We start from the raw sequence: 19,062 nt of genomic DNA on the forward strand, positions 1-19,062 counted from the left end.
TGCTAGGTGAAAACCCATCTTCAAAGAGCTCTAAACTCGTCCAACAAGTGAAAGAAATGAACCAAAAAGCCTAAGTCCCGATATTTTATAAGAAACTGCCCAGGTGTCCCTTCTACGCGATCATCTAAGGTCGATGTCAGGTGTAAGAGACCTTGTGTATTGATTAGTGGATTCTTGATATGCTTTACAGCAATAGTATAACCGGTAACATGGATGTGCAGACTTGTTACCTGGTGCGGAAGGTCGTGGGAGCGTGTCTCACGAAAAGATTGTGTAAGAGTGACATGTAGTCACTTGATTGAGTGAAGATTGAAACCAAGTATGAAGATTGTGGTAATATCGCTGATTCGAGAATTTATGCCTGGAGGGCGCTCAGTTCATTTGGTTGTTGACTGTGGAAGTATTGTTCCGGTTATGATGGCTATTCTTGTATGTTATCGGAAAAACGGGTTATTATGGATACTTGAAAGGTTATTATCCTAGTACGATGCGATCAGAATCGACTTGAGATCTGTGGATGGATTTAAACATGAATACGGGCTCTATATTAGGCCGGATGTGTTCATTTCAGCATAAAAGCTCCCTATGGAGGAGTATTTGGACGTTGGATGTCGTTTCGTCATCGGTTATTTCATGTAATACTATATTGTGCCGTGCCGTATGAGTTATGAAACGGCTTGATAAAATTCTTATATGTTGAGGTTCCGCGTATCGATGGTGTTGTGTGAACATGATGGCTCTCGAGATTTAGATCATATATCGCACCTTAGTTGTGCTTGAGTTTTGTAGCATATGAAGTTGTCGGTCCTTCCAAGGATGGTATTATGCACTTAGCGTGCTTATGTCCGATGTTCAGATATTTTGTAAATAATGAGCATTCTAGCTCGGTAAGTATTTTCTTATAGATTCTTTTTGTGCGGATCGGGTTGCATGCCGCAACAGTGTGATGTTGAGTACAGTTCCCTATATTCTATTTTGTGTATTTTGTGTCCCATTTTCTGAGGAAGGTTCATGACACCTTTTCAGTTGTTTAATTAGTCACGTGGGTTGAGTATTCCTTTCCATAGTCTGTTTTCCTTATGTATCGCAATCGAGTCTGTAGCTTATTAGCTCATTGTGGCATCATATGAGACTTTTTGTCATGTCTGAGGTGGCTTATTACCCGAGCAGCTTATACTAAGTGAGACAAGGTTATTGGATCCAGGATCAGTACCATCGGATTATATGAAGTATAATAAAGAGCAAATACCATTATTTGGTCCATAATGAGGCAATGGTTCTTGTCAGAAGGAGAAACTCAATAATTTGTTGACTCAGTAGTTGGTTATGAATTTCTACACATTTCTTCCATCGTGAAAGCAGTTCAAGAGTTGGAACGGGAATTATAGGTATCATGAGGTGTGTTGTGAACATCAGATTCGTGGAATTTTCGGCTATTGTTATCGGAGGATGATATTATGATCATGTGAATGGTACGGTGCATGATCTAAATTCAGCCAAGGTATGCAACCCTGTATTGGTGCATCGTGTAGTGATTGATACAATGTTCGTAGGTTGGAAACAAGCATGGTGGAGAATTCTATATGTTAGAATTGGGCTCTAAGGCTTAATCGCCTAAATAAAGAGGAGAATCTTCAGATTGGCTCGAGCTAATATGCTCAATTGGGTGTGGTAGCACGGGTAGGTGCTCAAAGTATTAAACTGTGATTTTGGACAACTCCGGAACAGTCCTTAGCACGTTCGAGGACGAACGTATATTTAAGTGGGAGAGAATGTAACGATCCAATCGGTCCTTTTGACTATTAGAACCCCGTTCCCCTAAATAAAATTTCTAGTATGTGCTTTTTAATGATTTATGACTTGCGGGGATGGTTGGTTCGGGATTTGGAAGTGTGTGAGTTGAAATCGGAACACTTGGTTCCTTAAGTTAGCTTTAAATGGACAAGTTTGACGTCGGTCAACATTTTGAGAAAACGACCCCAGAATCGGGATTTGACGGCTCCAATAGGTTCGTATGATGATTTAGACTTGGGTGTATGTCCAAATCGGGTTTTGGATAAACCGGGAGCGTTTTGACGCTTAATAGTAAAAATTAACTATTTGAAGGTTTAAAATTCTTTAAATTATGTTTGGAGTAGGTTTTGAGTAATTAAAGTCTGTTTGGAATTCCGAGTTTGGGAATATTTCCGTATAGTGATTTAAGACTTGCACGCAAATTTTCGTGTCATTCCGAGTAGTTAAGTAAATTTCGGTGCATTGGAAGTAAATTGAAGAACTTGAAATTCTTAAGTTTGAATCAATTTGGTTTAGGGTATGATTCTTAGATTTGATGTTGTTTTACGCGTTCTGAGAGATCGAGCGAGTCCGTTTTATGATTTCAAACCTGTTGGTATGTTCGGGAGGGGCCCCGGAGGTCCCGAGTGTTAACCGGACGAGGCACAAACAAATTTCGGACTTGGGAGAAAACTGCTGAAGCTTTTTGCTTATGGTACGTTTGCACCTACGCTTGGACAGCCGCATGTGCGACCCTCGCAGATGCGAGCTTCAATCGCAGAAGCGGAAGGGGGAAAGAGGGCCTGCCATCGCATGTGCGGAACATTGGGCGCACCTACGAACGCACAGGTGCGAGAATTTTTGCGCAGATGCGACCTTGGCCCAGGCGAGTGGAACTCGCACCTGCGAGGAATTTCCGCAGGTGCGAAAGCTGCATGTGCGGTAACCCTCCGCAGGTGCGAAAAAGCTGTTCGGGCTGAATGTTAAAAAGGGACGAGGCTGAGCCATTTTTGTCCGTGTTTCCTCTATTTTTGGGCAATTTTGGAGCTGTTCGAGAGAGGATCTCAACTAGTAACATGAATGTAAGTTAATTCTACACACTTTGAATTAAATACATAGATTATAACTAGTAAATCTTAGAAACCAAAGAGTTAGATGAAAAACCTAGATTTTTATAAAAATGAGATTTTGACCACGAAAATAGTTATGGAATTGGGTAGAAATTATATATTCAAGTTCTTGAGATTTGGGTAACGTTTTCATCCGAAAATTTCCAGAATCCGAGCACGTGGGCCTGGTGTGAATTTTAGGAATATTACCATTTTGGATAAGGTAATTTATTTAATAGATGAATTTCGAATTTATTGAACATATATTAATTATTTTATATAACTTTTGGATAGTTTCGGATTTTTCGGGATCGAATCGAGAATTTTACGCGACGCGATAATTGGAAAGTGGACTTTGAGACGAGTTAAGTCTCTTGTCTAATCTTGTGAGGGGGAAATTACCCTATAGGGATTAAATTGAATAATTATTGCTAATTGCGAGGGCTACGTACGCACGAGGTGACAAGAGTCCGTGCGTAGCCAATATTAATGCTAAAGTTCGGGTAGTTTAGGACTCAAAGCATGAATTACTTGTGTAAATTGTATTCCTTGATTAATTAATATTAATTGATATGTATGAATATATTGTGAATTGTTAGATAAATATATTAAAGGATGAAAATCTCATATGCTTGATTTTCTGTTTAAATCAATTAATTGTTAAAACAAATTGTTCTACTCCCGAATTTATCTCATAATAAATATACTCTCCTTCCAGAGATACATAAGAAAATGTTCTCCTTTCTTGTGGAGCGGGACGAACGCCTCGGCAGGATATATGCATCTATGGATCGCGCCGCACGTCCCTCGGCAGTGTACACGACACTCTGGATCGGGTCGTACATCTTCGGCAGGAAATCATGCTTAATAATAATAATTACACGATGATTTAATAATTTATTTCAGCTTGCGAATCTAATTGATAAATTGAAAAATCCTTGGAATTTAATGAATTATTACTCTTGCTTGTTAAGGAATTAATTGTTATTCCTGTAAATGAGATTTAATTGATATATTAAAAATTTATTGAAATTGAATTGCAGCTTGTAAAGCTATTTGATAAATTGAAGTTTTATTGAAATTGCATGATTTAAATAAATAAATTGGAAAATTGTTTTGAAGGATTTTTTTAATTTCTACTAATTGAATAAAATTATTGTTAACTCTGTGAACCATGTTGATTTGAATAATTATAATTTATTCCAATTATTATTATTGACCCATAGTGAGCGTCAAAGTCGGCTATCTCGTCTCTACCACTTCAAGATTAGGCTTGATACTTACTGGGTACACGTTATTTTCGTACTCATACTGCACTTGCTGCACATTTTATTGTGCAGGTACATATATGTATAGCGGCCTTGTGGGTGCAGAGGTGTGGTTAATAATTGTGGGGACATAGGTGAGCTGCATTCTATATTGCGATCCGCAGCTAACAGAGTCTCCTTCAGAGTTATTATATTTTCCTGTCTAATTTGTATTCTGGACAGATACTGTATTTTATTTTTAATTTCCTAGTAAATGCTCATGCACTTCTGACACCGGGTTTTGGGTTGTTTTTGAGATTTTATATACATGGTGTTGAGTCATGGACTATCTATTGTGAAAATAATTGACTTCCTTGTACCCTTGGAATAGTTGTGGCCTACGTACAATTTGTGAATACGAGTTGATGATGTTTTATTGTTGTGATAATATTCTGTGTGAATTGTTGTATGATTTGGGTTACTGTTATGCGGCGTATAAGGGTGGAATTCCATTGTTGACATAATGCGGGCATAAGGATGGCATTTCACTGTTGTTATGTATGTTGCAATATTGTCTGGGTGGAGTGATAAGGTAGGCTATTAAACGGAGCGATAAGGGAGGCTATTATATGAGCGATAAGGGTGGCTATTGATATTGTCAAGGCGGAGGGATAAAGAAGGCTATTATAAGAGTGACAAGGGTGGATATAGGAGAGATAAATGTGACTATTGTCAGGGATGATATGTGATTATGTGGGGTTATTGTATTGATAATTTTTATGTGATGATGTGGGGTTATTGCGTTGGTAATTTTCATGTGATGTTGTGATTTTTCTTGTGTTTATTTTTATATCTTGTGCAACTTGTCTTGTTGTTTCGGTAAACTTAAAAATAGTCTGATCTATGTTGAAATTATGAGTCTGTGGCCAGTGCCGAGCGGATTATGTTATATGGGATCGGGTTGCACGCTGCAACAAGTATGATTAATGTTATATGGGATCTGGTTGCACGTCACAACAAATATGAAATATGGGCACGAGGTACCGTGAAAACATGAAAGTGGGCTGAGACCCGTGTTACGAAAACATGAAAGTGGGCTGAGACCCGTGTTGTATGATTATGAAATGAGGTGTCACAGAGTGACTTTTATTTGAAAGAATTTATATTCGAAAGATATATTTTTGAAAGAATTTTATACTCGAAAGATATTTATTTGAAAGAAGTATATTCGGAAGGTATTTATTCTAAAGAATTATATGTGAAAGATTTATATTTGAAGGACTTGATTAATTGGTTGTACGTGTGTTCCTTATTCTTTTGAACAATTATTATGGTATTCTTGTTGCCTTGATGTTTATATCACTGGTTGATTACATATGTTATTTGACTAGTGAGTGTCTTGATTGTGAGTGTCTATTGTATACTGCTATATTAGACAGGTTATTTGACTAGTGAGTATCTTGATTGTACCTCGTCACTACTCCATCGAGGTTAGTCTTGATACTTACTGTGTATCAACTGTGGTGTACTCATACTACACTTCTGTATATTTTTGTGCAGAGCCAGGTATTGGAGATATCGGATTCGGACAGAGGTTAGAGTGTGATCGTAAGGATATAAGGTAGAGCTACTTGGTCGTCGCATCCCCTTGGAGTCTTTCTATTTTATTGTACTGTCAACTCTTGTTTGAACAATATTGTATATTCGATCCTTGAGATCATTGCATGTATTCAATTAGAGTTCGTGACTCAGTATTACCAGTCTTGGGAGGTTGTTATATTTGTCGCTTTTGGTTTTGACACTTGTATTAAATTATCTATTTAAAAAAAAGGTTCGAAATATAATTGCAATCGACTTACCTAGCCTTAGAGACTAAGTGTCATCACGACGCCTATGATGGGATTTTGGGTCGTGACAGTAATGTTCTACTAATTATCTAGCATGATAAGACCAACTGAGAATACTACAACATGATACTTAATTATTCCTTAATTGACTACATTACAACAAGCCTTTTGCATTAAACAACAAGCTCGTCGACGCAATTAGTAAATTAAATGACAAATGACAACATTAATAGAAACACAAAAGTTTACAAACAATCAATCATTTTCTGGAAGAGGTGAAAAGAAAAGAAATCAAGCATGATAAGATTAATAGAGTTCAAATAGATGTTATCATATTCTAATCAATTACATAGCTTAGATAAATATTCATTTTTTTCCTGAAAGAAAACTTTAATATCAATAGCATAATTAGACAGATTTCTCGACGAGTAAGAATTTCACTCCTAACAAGTAATAATATAGTAATGCTAAAAAATCATCTAGCTAAAACCAAGAAAGAGAAATAGTAAAACTTCATTCTCATTTTATACAAAAATATGCCACTTGACTAATTAACTAAGTAAAAAAAAATATAGCATTATCACCAAACCAAAATTATACATACACGTGCCTAGGTATTTGCTATAAACTTGCAAGTAAGAATCAAGTACAATGAAAGTTAAAAATTAGGTATACCAGTAGTGCAATAATTAAAGAAATAATGGAGAAAAAGCTTATCAAAACTGAAAAACACAGAGACTAATCAATTTATTAGTGAATTGTTTTTTTACAATACAGAACATGAAAAAAGGAAACAGAAAACAAAAATACATTAGGATATTGAGGCAATAAAGTAGATTGCATCCAAAATATTCTAGGCCTATTAAGAAATCAAGCTAATAAATTACATAAAATCAACAAAGAAACCCCAAATAAACCAAAAACTCAAAATAAAGAGAGAAACCTCAAATCCAACCGAGAATACCCAAAATAACATAAAAACAAAGTGAAAACTCACATGCGATTTACAAAATATAAAAATACCAGGTTACACAAAACCAGAATTGGAGAAGATGAAAATCAAATTGCAAATAAACGGAAGAAAAAATTACTGTGATTGGGAGAACTTGACTGCTACACTCTTTCAGTACTGTAAGAGAGAGGCGGGGAGACTAGAGAGAGAGAGAGAGAGAAAGGGGTTTGGGACGGTCTAAAAGTTTTGGAGGAGAAAAGAATGAGGGAAAACAAAAATATAGCGGGAAAAAATAGAAGTTTGGCGTTCTTTTTCTTTTAATGTTGCAGAGGTTCTAGACCCCGCAAATTATAAATAATGGTGTCGGCTAGAGAAAGTCCCACAATTTAATACAATTTGCAGGAGTTACTGGTGACCGCCACTAACTAACTGCCACTATTTGACCCATTTTTTGTAGTGTATGTTTATTAGGCCCATGGGCCGACCCAGTCCAATCTTGGTCAAGCCTCATGAGCTACGAGCTTACTTGGGTCGAGCTTAAAAGCCTCATTTTTACTCCAAAAATCTTAGCCCAACCCTATTAAATCAGAGGCTGGTTGGGTCACCCCAACAAGTCAAGCCCATATTGGCAGCTCTACGGTAACTAATTCCATCAATCAAAGCAAGCAATAAATTTCTACTAAATTAAAGCCTTACATAATTGAAAATGATTTACTCGTACATTCATGCTTGATAATTAGTAGGATAATCAATGCTTTAGAATTTTACTCCTAATTACTGTCATACCCCCTTTCTACCCGCAAAATAATATGTGTGTTGATTGTGGGTTAAAGAGTTTTTTCAATTAAAGTGACAAACTTGAGTAGGGATTATTTTATTGTTCAGTGTCGCCACTTGGAATTGACTTTTTTGGGTGTTCCAAGTCACCTTTTATTTGAATCCCTAGTCAAAGTAAGGTTTGACTCGATTATTATTGGTCTGCGAAAATAAAGTTCAGGTAAGGAATTCTGTTGACCGGGGAGAAGGTGTAAGGCATTACCCAAGTTCCGTGGTTCTAGCACGGTCGCTTTATTGACTTAAAATTTGGCTTGAATTAATTTGGACAAACTGTGATTTATATGATTTTCATGTTTTACCTATCCGCTTTTAATACTTGCTTTATTAGAATTGATAAAGAATAACAAGATATTGTAACCACACTACGCAAGTGAATGCGTAGCCATGACAAGGATTATTAGCACGCTATGACTTTTGGAAAAATTACTACATTTGAGAATTTTTTTTATTTTTTTTACATTTATTAAAAGTTAACTAACGCGCTACGCACGCGAATCAACGATTTTAGCAAAGAATTAACTAAAACTAATGGTTATGGTGTGAGGTTAATGAACTAATTTATTGAATGTTAAACTCCACGCTACGCAAGCGATTTCGTGAAGTTAAAAATGCGCCTACTAATTGCCTAGCGTTTAAATTAATTCATTTGTTAAAACTATTTATTTAATAAAGAAACCTAGTGTTTAAAAGACTGAGTCAAAACTTGTTTACTACTTTAAACTTGACAAATTCAAATTTTTCAGTAGCCTTGATGTTAAAAAATAAATGGCCAGCAAATTTAAACTAAAGGTGATAGTGGCCTAAAATATTCTTAAAATTAATGTAAACCCAACTAGGACATATAGCCAAAAATAATACATTAATGAACATGGACTTCTAGACATATAACTGAGGAAAAAACATATGCATCAAGCTCAACCAAACAGAAGTTCAAAATAGCAATAACACATTTAAGAAATTCTTTTACTGGTTCTCTCCTCTATCCCGCACACTCATCACATACTATTCCCCAACTTCATTTCAACTTAACCAAGAAGAGAAGAATTACTATCAGTTATTTTTAGCACTAAGAGAAAAATTAAAATGACAAAACCACAAATACATAAAACCAAGGTAAAAGGAAACTAAACTCTACATAATAATTCTAAAAGATGTTTCTTTTCCTTAACTAGATACACTTAACATAATATTATTTGAGCTACACATGTAAAGAAAAATGGAAGATCAACCAAATATTACAGATGTAGATACTGAAATATGACTATATGAATAACATGGTAAAGCACATCAAGCGTATCCATAGAGCTGAAAAAGAACCATATCCTCATCCATTGAATATAAAAATTTGCATTGCAAAGTTTAAAAAAATACCTGGATTGCAGAAAATAAATATATCAGTGAAGAAATAGAGCTAAGCAGGAAAAAAATAACAGCAGCAAACACAGCAGAAAACAGCAGCAGTTTCGTGTTTAAACAGCCCGAAAACCTTAGAAGAAAATCCAGAACCAGCTCTAAAGAAGACTTATACTTTTCTAAAAGTTTGCACTCTAAACTGTACTCACAAAGCTCACCATTTTAGCTTACTAAAGGGTGCTTTAGTTGCTGATTTTTTTACTCTCCAAGTTGTATTTTTAGGGTGTAAAAACTGTCCAATAAATATGTGATCAAGTGTCCTCAAGTGAGGAAATAACAACCCCCTTAAATAGGCAAATAAAGTCACTTTTTGGGACACATTTTGGTTTCTCAAAAATCTGTCCAAAAGACTGACTTTGTGTACTAAACACTGTTCAAAATCTGTCCAAAATATGAAAGGACAACCTGAAAATCTGCAATGTCAAAAGCAAGGAGAAAAAATATCATTTCATCCACACTACTAGTAAAAGGTAGGCTACTATTATCCTATTTTGTGATAAATAAACTTAAACTTCAGATTTTTAACCATCAACACCAAACTACTTGCTCAACACAAATCAAATTTAAATAACTATAGACTGACAAAGTAGGAACAAAACTAAAAATATAATCGAACTAAATATTCAAACCAACTTGATTGGAATGAATTCGATTTTTGCAAACTAATTACTAAACAAACAACTAAATTTACAAACTAAATGCTCAAACTAGAACGAGCATCGTTAACAATCGAACAACGACTAACAACAACTACATAATCGACAAACTATGTGAACGATTTAACTAATACACTAAAGATCATGTTTAAATCAATAACAATCTAACAAACTACTAAACTAAATAGAGATAACTAATTAAATAAACCGAACTTGAAACTCTAATTAACAAGAAACAACCAAAACAGAAAAATTAAAAATTAGAAACTAATCTACTAATACAAAAAATTAGAAATTAATTAAAGAGATGACGATTATATCTAACGAGTATGCTTGAAACTGGGCAAGCCACAAGAAAACTCCAGGGATGCCAAGAGGCGGTTGTCCGACTCCGAAACACATGTTTCTTTTAGGTAGATGCTAAGAACGAAATGAGTTTCAGCATCTCGCCAAAAGAAACAAGTGTCTTTGAGTCGAACAATAGCTAAAATAGGGGCTCGGGGCATTTTGGTGGTGGTGAGGCAGTGGGAGCGGTGGCGGGCAGTGGGCAGCAGGCCGCGAGGATTTTGGGGGTGAAATGGGTAGGAAAAGATAGGTCTCATGGAGCTCTATCCATTCATGTATCTGTTGTAGGGTGGTGTTGGCCGGAGCTTCAAGAATTTGGGCCAAAAAGTGATGGCTAAAGTTTCCTAGATCTAAAATTTAAGGAGTTTGAGGGGGGTTTGAAGGAAATTGGTTTGGAGATATGGGAAGAGGAGGTTGTGGAGATTACATGGTGTTAATTTGGAGGTGTTTGGAGGTGGTCCGCCGCCGGTGATTTCCGACGGTGGCGGCGGCGGCGGAGAGAAGAGAGAGAGAGAGAGAGAGAGAGAGAGAGAGAGAGAGAGAGAGAAGAGAGAGAGAGAGAGAAGAGAGAAAGAGTTATGGGGAAAATGAGGGAATTTTTCAGATTTTTGAGGGGTGATTAATGGGTGAGATTTGATCTTGTGTCACTTAATGAAACGATGTAGTTTTGAGGCAAAACTACGTCGTTTCAGACCCTTTCAAGGGCAGCCCCTTATCTTGCACTTTTGGCCAATTTCTCTTTCAAATTTGGCCCAATTTCTTTCTTAATCCTACTTATTAAACTAAATTTACACAAACAAATAAATTAATTAAGTTACTTATTCAAATGATCAATTAACTAGATTAATTCACCAATTGAATAGTTAGTTAATTCCTAAAATGCACAAATAAAGAAAGAACTATTTTTTGGTATTTTTATGATAGGAAATATGCAATCAAAGACACAAAAATTGAGAAAAATAATTAAAGTAACAAAACACTAATGACTTTAGGAGATGTTAAAATACTACAAAAATTAGGTATTCACAATTACCTTATTAGGAAAGCCAATGATTGAGAAATAGAACAAGAAAAGCTAGTTGGACATGCAGATGCAAAACTTCCCAATCAGTTTATAAGTGGCCAGAGGACATTCAAATATTTTCTGAGATCTCAGTTGTTCCCCCATGTCTGTGAGCTCTCTCACCTGACTATGACTCTTTAAGCTATGAAAAGATTGACATTTGCTAAAGAAATTTTTTGCTGCTAATACTTAACTGAAACTCAGAAAGGTTTTCAAAATACCATCTGGTATTCACCATCAAGAAGCTAATAAAACACTTGGATTTTTTTTATTTGTAATACAACAACAACAAACTCATTGTAAGCCCGCATATGAAGTTTGGGGAGGGTAGTGTATACGCAGACATTATCCCTACCTTATAAAGGTAAAGAGACCGTTTCCGATAGACCCTTGCTTGTCTTTAATACATAAAAGTTTCCTTAAATTCAGACAAGTAATGTTTTCATAGCCGTTAAACAAAGTGATTTTGTAAAATTTTCATTAAATTGTTAGTATATATATGTTAAATCTGATTCTGTCTATCAATCCAAACAATTGACACTACCTTAACGTTGCGTATTACTTATGAATCAATATACCAGTCTATTCACAAGTTTGTGGTAATATGTTCTTATATATATCCAACCGCAATGCATGCATAATCTGTATTTACAAATTAAGGCCAAAAGAATGTAAACGTTATATTTTCAAAAGCTTCATCTTTATCAAATTAGAGTCACACGTAAGAGTATTGGCAGACTAGAAAAATTCCAATTTCTACTGCTCCCTCAATATAAATTATATACATCTAAAACCTAACATTTTATCTATATATATAGTGTAATTGTTCGACCGACGAATACCGTAGTGTAGCTTCGCCCATGCCTATACACACGGATAAAATATGCATGTATATTATAAAATAGAACTCTGAGTGTTTCAAGATAAGGGCAAACACTATGTGATCGATATACGTAATATCCAAGCTAGAGAGATGTAGTTGAAATGGACTTGTAGCAAGTAATGGGTGGTACGATAGCACAAATTATTCCATTCACGAAGGGTCCGTGAAAGAGTCTCGCCTAAGACGTTTAATGTAGACCACTTATCCTAATACAAGTATTAATGACTGATTCTACAACTCAAACTTGTGACCTAGCACTCTTACGGAGATATCTTTACCGTTGTTAAGACTCCCCTTATTGAGATAGCATAATCCAGATATATCATTTACAAATATGGATGGCTACGAAACTTAATTGAAAAAATATAAAGAAGAGAGTCCAATAATCCAGATATATCTTTACAAGCAGTATGGGTGCCATAAATGAAAAAAGATAAAGATATAATTTCATTTGATAATTTTCCCATCACCTTGTTACATAACATCCCATGAAGTAAAAAAAACGAAAATAACATCACCCATAATAGACTTAACCACAAAAGATGAAAATAATGCATGCCTTGAGAAGAAAAGTAGGCATCTATAGAAGCACAACAACACTAGTAAATAAATATGTACAATTCTTCCCTTTCCCCAAAAAAGCACCCCATTTCACAACGTCTCGTGATTCTAAATTCTTCTCAAAACAGCATTGGAAGAATTTTCTGTTCCATAAAATGATTCAAAAACCTTATCGTCATAATTCATTAATTCTGACGAATAGAGAGAGAGAGAAGAGGGAGAGAAAGAAGGAGACAAGGAAATTTCAGTAGGGAACAAACGACAAAACTGCATGTTTTTGCACCCTAGAATGGATCACCCAACGTAATCAAAAACTTCACCATTTCTATGTTAGGTTTTCTTATAAGGTTTCTCTCTTCACGAAAAAGATCCTTTCCTTTATATTCAATTTTGTTCTCTTCCTCCCATTCTTCTCTTTCTCAAGGTTTTCTTGCTTGAGTTGAACTGTTGATGATTATGACATGAGGCATCTGATAGGGACACTTTTGGACCACCCCCAAACCCCAAAAACAAATTTACCACAAACCCTCTACATATTTTTATAACCGAGAAATTTTCTAAGGCTAGAAGCACACGGTTCAAAATCCAATCAATAATATACCAAGCTTTTGTCCACACGAGAGAGTTCGAGAATCTTTGACGTGCGCCTCACCGGCACATCATAAGTTGCGATCTTACCACTAGATCAGAACACCGGGCACCACCAACCCTTTACATTATATTGTTCTAAGAGGTCCAAAAAAAAAAGACCACACCCCCAAAAAAAAAAAAAACCACCCAAAAAGAAAGAAGAAAAATAAAGAGTAGTAAATTAAAAGGCTAGTAGTATTAACTAACTAAGGATGTTGATGTTATTAGTTCTTTGTCTCTTAACATTTCCAGAAGCAGAATCATCTCCACTTGATTTCTCCATAACTGCTTTAAGTGCTTCTTGTATTGAACTTATAGAATATTGTGGTTGTTGTTGCTGCAGATCAAGATCATCACTTGTACTCAAATCATCTTCTTGATTATAATTATGATCTCCAGTTATGAACAAAACATTTCTCACACGTCCACCAAGTGTTGTTATTTCAGCTTTTAATGTTTTTAACCTTAGTGTTTTTAATGTCTTGATTAAATCAGGTAAAAGATCGGACCTATCTTCACAGCAGAGTGAAGCTTTTATCACAAACTTACCATCTTCGAATTCATCAGATGCATTATCAACTGTTAATTCATCTATCTCTGTTGGAACTGGACTTGTTTCTGCTATTAAAGAAGTTTGTCTTTTGAGCTCTTTCACATGTTGTATCACCTCAGCTAGCAATGAAGCTTTGTCCGTCTAGACCATAAAAAAAACAAAAAAAAAATCATAAATATAATGCAATTTTTGAAGAGTTTTTGAAAAAAAAAATAAAGTTTAACTTCTATGCACTATCATAAAATAATCGCTACACGTAACCATTCGTAAACTAGATCGACAACAACATACTCACTATAATCCTACAATGTAGGGTCAGGGGAAGGTAGAATGTACGCAGACATAACCTAACTGTTTCTGAGAGACCCCTGACTCAAAGAAAATTTAAAAGAGGCAGACACAACAAGTAGTAATATCAACCAGATAAAGGGATAAGGTGAATAAATGAGATCAATAAAATTTAAAATTAAGAAGGCTACTAACTATAACATGTTATAATATACTAATAATTCACAGTATATCATAAGTGAAGTAAAAACCTGTTGAAAACAATAATATGGGGATTCTAAACTTTATATGATTGATCATTAAACTGAGAAGTTTAAATGCTTTTTAGGGTGGAGTTTTTTCTATTATCAAATCTCCTAGTCCTAAATGATATAACTACATGGCTTAATAGTAATTAAATGTAATCGTCAATACTAATATTTTTAAATTTAAATTATCAGTATTTAAAACTGAAAAGGAGAAAATAATGAAAAATGAGAAAATGGGATTTGTGACAAGATAATCATTAAAATGAGAAGTTTTAGTACGTTTTAGAGTGGGGTTTTTTTGGGCTAGGCATGAGAATAGAGTGGTTTTTTCATGGTGTGAATGACTGACAAGAATGCTTGTTTGTCTCTCGTTAAACTTTAATTTCTTTTCATCTATCTATAAGACTATAACTCTTATTTTGATTTTGTTTTTAATTTTCTCTTACTACTTTATACTATTGGATGTAAATTAAATAACAGACAAGAATTTTCTATGGAAGCTTTTCAACTGCTACGTGGTTTCTCTTTTTCATGTCAAATTAGCGACATTAACGCTTGTTCCCTTTTCTCGTTTCGTCTTTCCTCGGAACTAGCACTACAATCAGAATATTTCCACAATCATCGAAAAAATTTATTCTTTTATGTCCAAACCTAACAGAAATAATTAAGAACTTAATAGATCAACGTAAAAGTTAAAACAATTCGTGTAACACTCCTTCCTTTATAGTTAATGATTTTTTTAAATCATAATTTTTAATTTTTTTTTTTCATAAATTCACTATCGAGTCAAACACGACAGATAAAGTGAGACGGAAGAAATATTATTAAAAGATTTCAAAAGGGCTACACCTTTTTTTTGTACCTAAGCACACACTTAACAGGGTTGGTGCTGCTAGGTTTTCTATTATTTATACTTTCCATTTTCTAGCTAGGGATGAAAGAATCCAAAAACACAATCTGAGAGGATCTAAAACTCAAAAGAGATAGTACTTGAAATACATCAAAATAGACTTAAATTATATACATAAATAATATAAATATTTTTTATATTATCAAATTAATTTAATCATCACAGCAAGTTATTAGTTATATTTCATGTTATCATGTACTCTCACTATTAAAACATAGAGTTATTTGTTGTTGTAAGTTATACATTACTTTATATTGCTAGTGTATATCGCATAATTAGTAGCAAAATTAGAAATTTTTTTAACGGTGTTCAAACTTGAAAGAAGTAGAAAATATTCCTGAAAGAGAGTGTTCAACATGTGTTATATACTTTTATAACTTATTGTTTTTACTATAGATGTAATTATTCGACAAAGAAAGATCGATCGACTAACCCTAAAGTAAATGTAGCTTCACCCTTGGGCATAACTACAATAATAACTACACATCAGTCATAAATAAGTAGAAGTCGGCTATATGAATCGTCATTCATATACATACAATATTGCATTAAATAATCATAAAATAAGTTTGTTAGCATGAGAATGATATGATTAATGATTGGAAATGCAATATATATGGAGCCTTACTTTTGTAGTATTGGGAAGAAGGCTTCGTAATTTAGCAAGATGATTATTGATTCTTTCTCTACGTCTCCTTTCAGCTTCACTATGACTTTTTGAAGCAGCAAGAGCTTTAGCATCCATAATTTCTTGAGCAGTCATTTTTTGAAGTTCAGCTTGTAAACCAAAAGGAGCTGAACCGGCCGGTTGATGATGAACCACATGACCTAAAGTATCCGAAATAAACCGGAGGTGATGGTCTGATGAAGTTGTACCTTCGTAAGCAAATTGTGGTACTCTTCTGTTGAATAAACCGCCGTAAGGTGATGGTGTTGGTGGGAGAAGAAAAGGGTCGACGTGGTGGTGGTGAACCGGGTTGAAGGGTTGAACCGGAGGGAGAGTCCAAGGTAGGATTTGAGACATTTCTGAGTTGCTTGGGAAGTGAACCGGATTGATATTGAAGCTTTGTGGCTGCATATTTTCTTGATTTGATTGTTGATGTCGAAGTAGTAGTTGTTCTTGAATACACTGTTGAAGATTATGTATAGCTTCAGAACAATTTCCTTGTTGATCTTCTTGATCTTTCCTATCAGACATAACATATATATATATATATAGTATGTGTATATATTTTATGTGTATGAGAGTGAAATTTTGATCTTTTTTTTATCCACAAACAATGCAAAATAACTTTGATTTTCAAGAACTTTAGGCTTGTTTGATTATCACACAAAGAATGAAAAAGTTATAGTTTAACCAAAGAAAAGGGTATTACAAACTTATAAGTATTTTTCTTTCAAACAAGGTTTGTTTTATTGATAATCATATAAGTATTTTTCTTTCAAATAAAGAATGAAAAAGAGAATATTAACCAAAGAGAAGGGGATTACAAACTTAGATTTTGTGACAAAAGGGGATTTTGCAAAAGGGATTTTCAAGGGAATAAAACACAAAAGAGGAAGTAAAAGACAGACCTTTGCTTTGCTTTGCTTTGTTGTATAGAGATGAACAAACTGAGGGTTTTTGTTTTTTTGATAGAAAGAAAGGGTCTTTTTTTCTGCCTTTCAACTTGTTCTAACTTTGTATAGTTTCTTTCACTGAAAAAAAGCTTTTGTTTGTGTGTAGTGTTGAATAGCAATGGAAGTGACCCTTTTTATCCTTAGCATCAACTAGCTTTTTTCAAATCTCTTTCGTGGCTTTCTTTGTTGGTATCTTTTTGTTTCCTTTGTTTTTTTTTTCTTTTTTCTTTTAAAAAATGGACCCTCTTTTGTTTTTCTTTTTTTTTCAGTATGTATAGTCTGTTCTCTTTCATATATTCACCCCACTTTACTTCTCTCCACTCCTGACAATATATAGAGGGTATACAAAGTACTGGCAGTCTTCTTTCCTTTCTCTTTACGGCATTCTTTTTTCTCTCTCAACTATCTATTTCTGTAGCTATCACACTAACTAGTGCTTTCTCTCTCTCCTCTTTGTTTTGTTTTATTTATTTTCCCTATAGAAACACATGAACAATACATATTTACTACGTAGTGCTTCTTCTCAATTTATTTGTTTTAAGATTAACTTGACACGAATTTTAATAAATAAATAAAATATTTTTGAGACTTGCGATCTAACTATATACTCCTTTCGTTCATTTTTTCTTGCCACTTTTTACGTCCCTTAAGAAATAATAAATGAAGTGCATAATTTAACATGATACCCATATTAATTGATGCATATTTTATTGGATTTAAAAAAATGAGTAATAAATATTGTGGGTATAACAAAAAAAAAAATTATCTTCTCTTGATATGCGTAAAGTGACAAGTAAAAATAAAAATCTATTTTTAGTATACATGTCAAGTAAAAGTGAACGGAGGATGTATACTTAACATTTGCATAACTATAAAAAAAAATTGAAACTTATGCACTACTAAAAAAAATAGGATTTAATGATGAACAAATTTTGTAGCGACAGATTATCAAGAAATTTTGTTAGTTACGAGCAATTTAGAAACAGACTAGCGACGAAGTTCGAAGCTAATTTTAATTTTTTTTATTTTTTGTATCAGTGGTCCTAAACAAGTCATATCATTGTGACTATAAAAGTTTTACATTAAAGAAATATAGAAGTGCGCCAATCCTCTGAAACGGACTTGCAAAGAAATAATATCAATATTTTTTAAATGGGGAGTAATAGTATATAAGTATAGTACTAAAATTAATTATGATAGTAGAAGCATGTTACTTTGTGATTGGTTCAAAGTATATATAATTACGGTGTGTGAGTAATGTTGCTGCAGCAGAAAGAAAGAGAGAATGGAGGGAGCAGAGATACAACACAGTGAACACACAACACACGGATTGTCGACCGACCAAAGACAACTATAATAATAGATTTTTAGTTATTGAATTTGATGAAGAAGTTTAATTTACATTATCAATTTGAATTAATCAGCTATACTATGTTATTACTCTATTCGAGTTAACATACCCATACCTAAAGTTTCTTCGTGTTGTACAGTAACTTAACATACATTTTGATTTTTATATATTCAATTTAAGTTACGTGCTTTTATCATTCAATTAATCGTACTTTTAAAACTGAGTTCAAATTTTTATTACTTGTTAAGATTTTACTAAATTTTCAACCCATATATATATATATATATATATATATATATATATATATATATATATATATATATATATATATATATATATATATATATATATCTTTTTTTTAAAATCTTAAATTCAATTGTACCAAATGAATCAGTTCTATCCACCCAGAATTGATAATGAAAACTTTTTTTATGATATAAACTTTTAATAACAAAAAGGGAATAATTTCAAATTCTAAAAGCGACAAAAGGTAATTTTTCTTATCTGGTTAAATTTTGATGGATAAATTTTAATACCGATTTTGATAAGATATAGCAAATATCTTACGGAATAATTGAAATAGTGCAAGTCAACCCGAATACTACCCTTATGAAAAAAGAAAAAGAATTAGAGAAAGTTGTTTTTTTGGATGATGTATAAAAATAGGGCAGTTTGATGCATAATATTTCATATTTCTGCAGGATTTGGATAAAGGACACTCAAGGGGTATGTTTTAGACTGCTTATCATAATGTAAATATTAATAATTATTTTTAC

At 33.7% G+C, this 19,062-nt stretch overlaps 1 protein-coding gene across 3 annotated transcripts; it reads right to left on the reverse strand.

Moving 5' to 3' along the window:
- Positions 1 to 12,549: 12,549 nt before the first annotated feature.
- LOC104107263 (transcription factor bHLH30-like) lies at positions 12,550 to 17,233 on the reverse strand. Of its 3 annotated transcripts, none has more exons than XM_009616012.4 (3): positions 16,891 to 17,233; positions 15,944 to 16,444; positions 12,550 to 14,010 (listed from the first exon to the last, which is right to left on the reverse strand). In XM_009616012.4, the coding sequence occupies exons 2-3, from the start codon at positions 16,391 to 16,393 to the stop codon at positions 13,519 to 13,521; spliced, it is 942 nt and encodes a 313-aa protein (XP_009614307.1). In that variant the 5' UTR covers positions 16,394 to 16,444; positions 16,891 to 17,233; the 3' UTR covers positions 12,550 to 13,518. The 3 variants fall into 3 exon arrangements, with proteins under 3 accessions (XP_009614307.1, XP_070043524.1, XP_033514838.1); XM_070187423.1 differs by having other exon boundaries at positions 15,944 to 16,502; positions 16,891 to 17,227; XM_033658947.2 differs by lacking the exon at positions 16,891 to 17,233 and having other exon boundaries at positions 15,944 to 16,513.
- Positions 17,234 to 19,062: the final 1,829 nt, after the last annotated feature.

The sequence above is a fragment of the Nicotiana tomentosiformis genome, chromosome 10, assembly GCF_000390325.3.
Source record: "Nicotiana tomentosiformis chromosome 10, ASM39032v3, whole genome shotgun sequence".
In the NCBI taxonomy this organism is placed as follows: domain Eukaryota; kingdom Viridiplantae; phylum Streptophyta; class Magnoliopsida; order Solanales; family Solanaceae; genus Nicotiana; species Nicotiana tomentosiformis.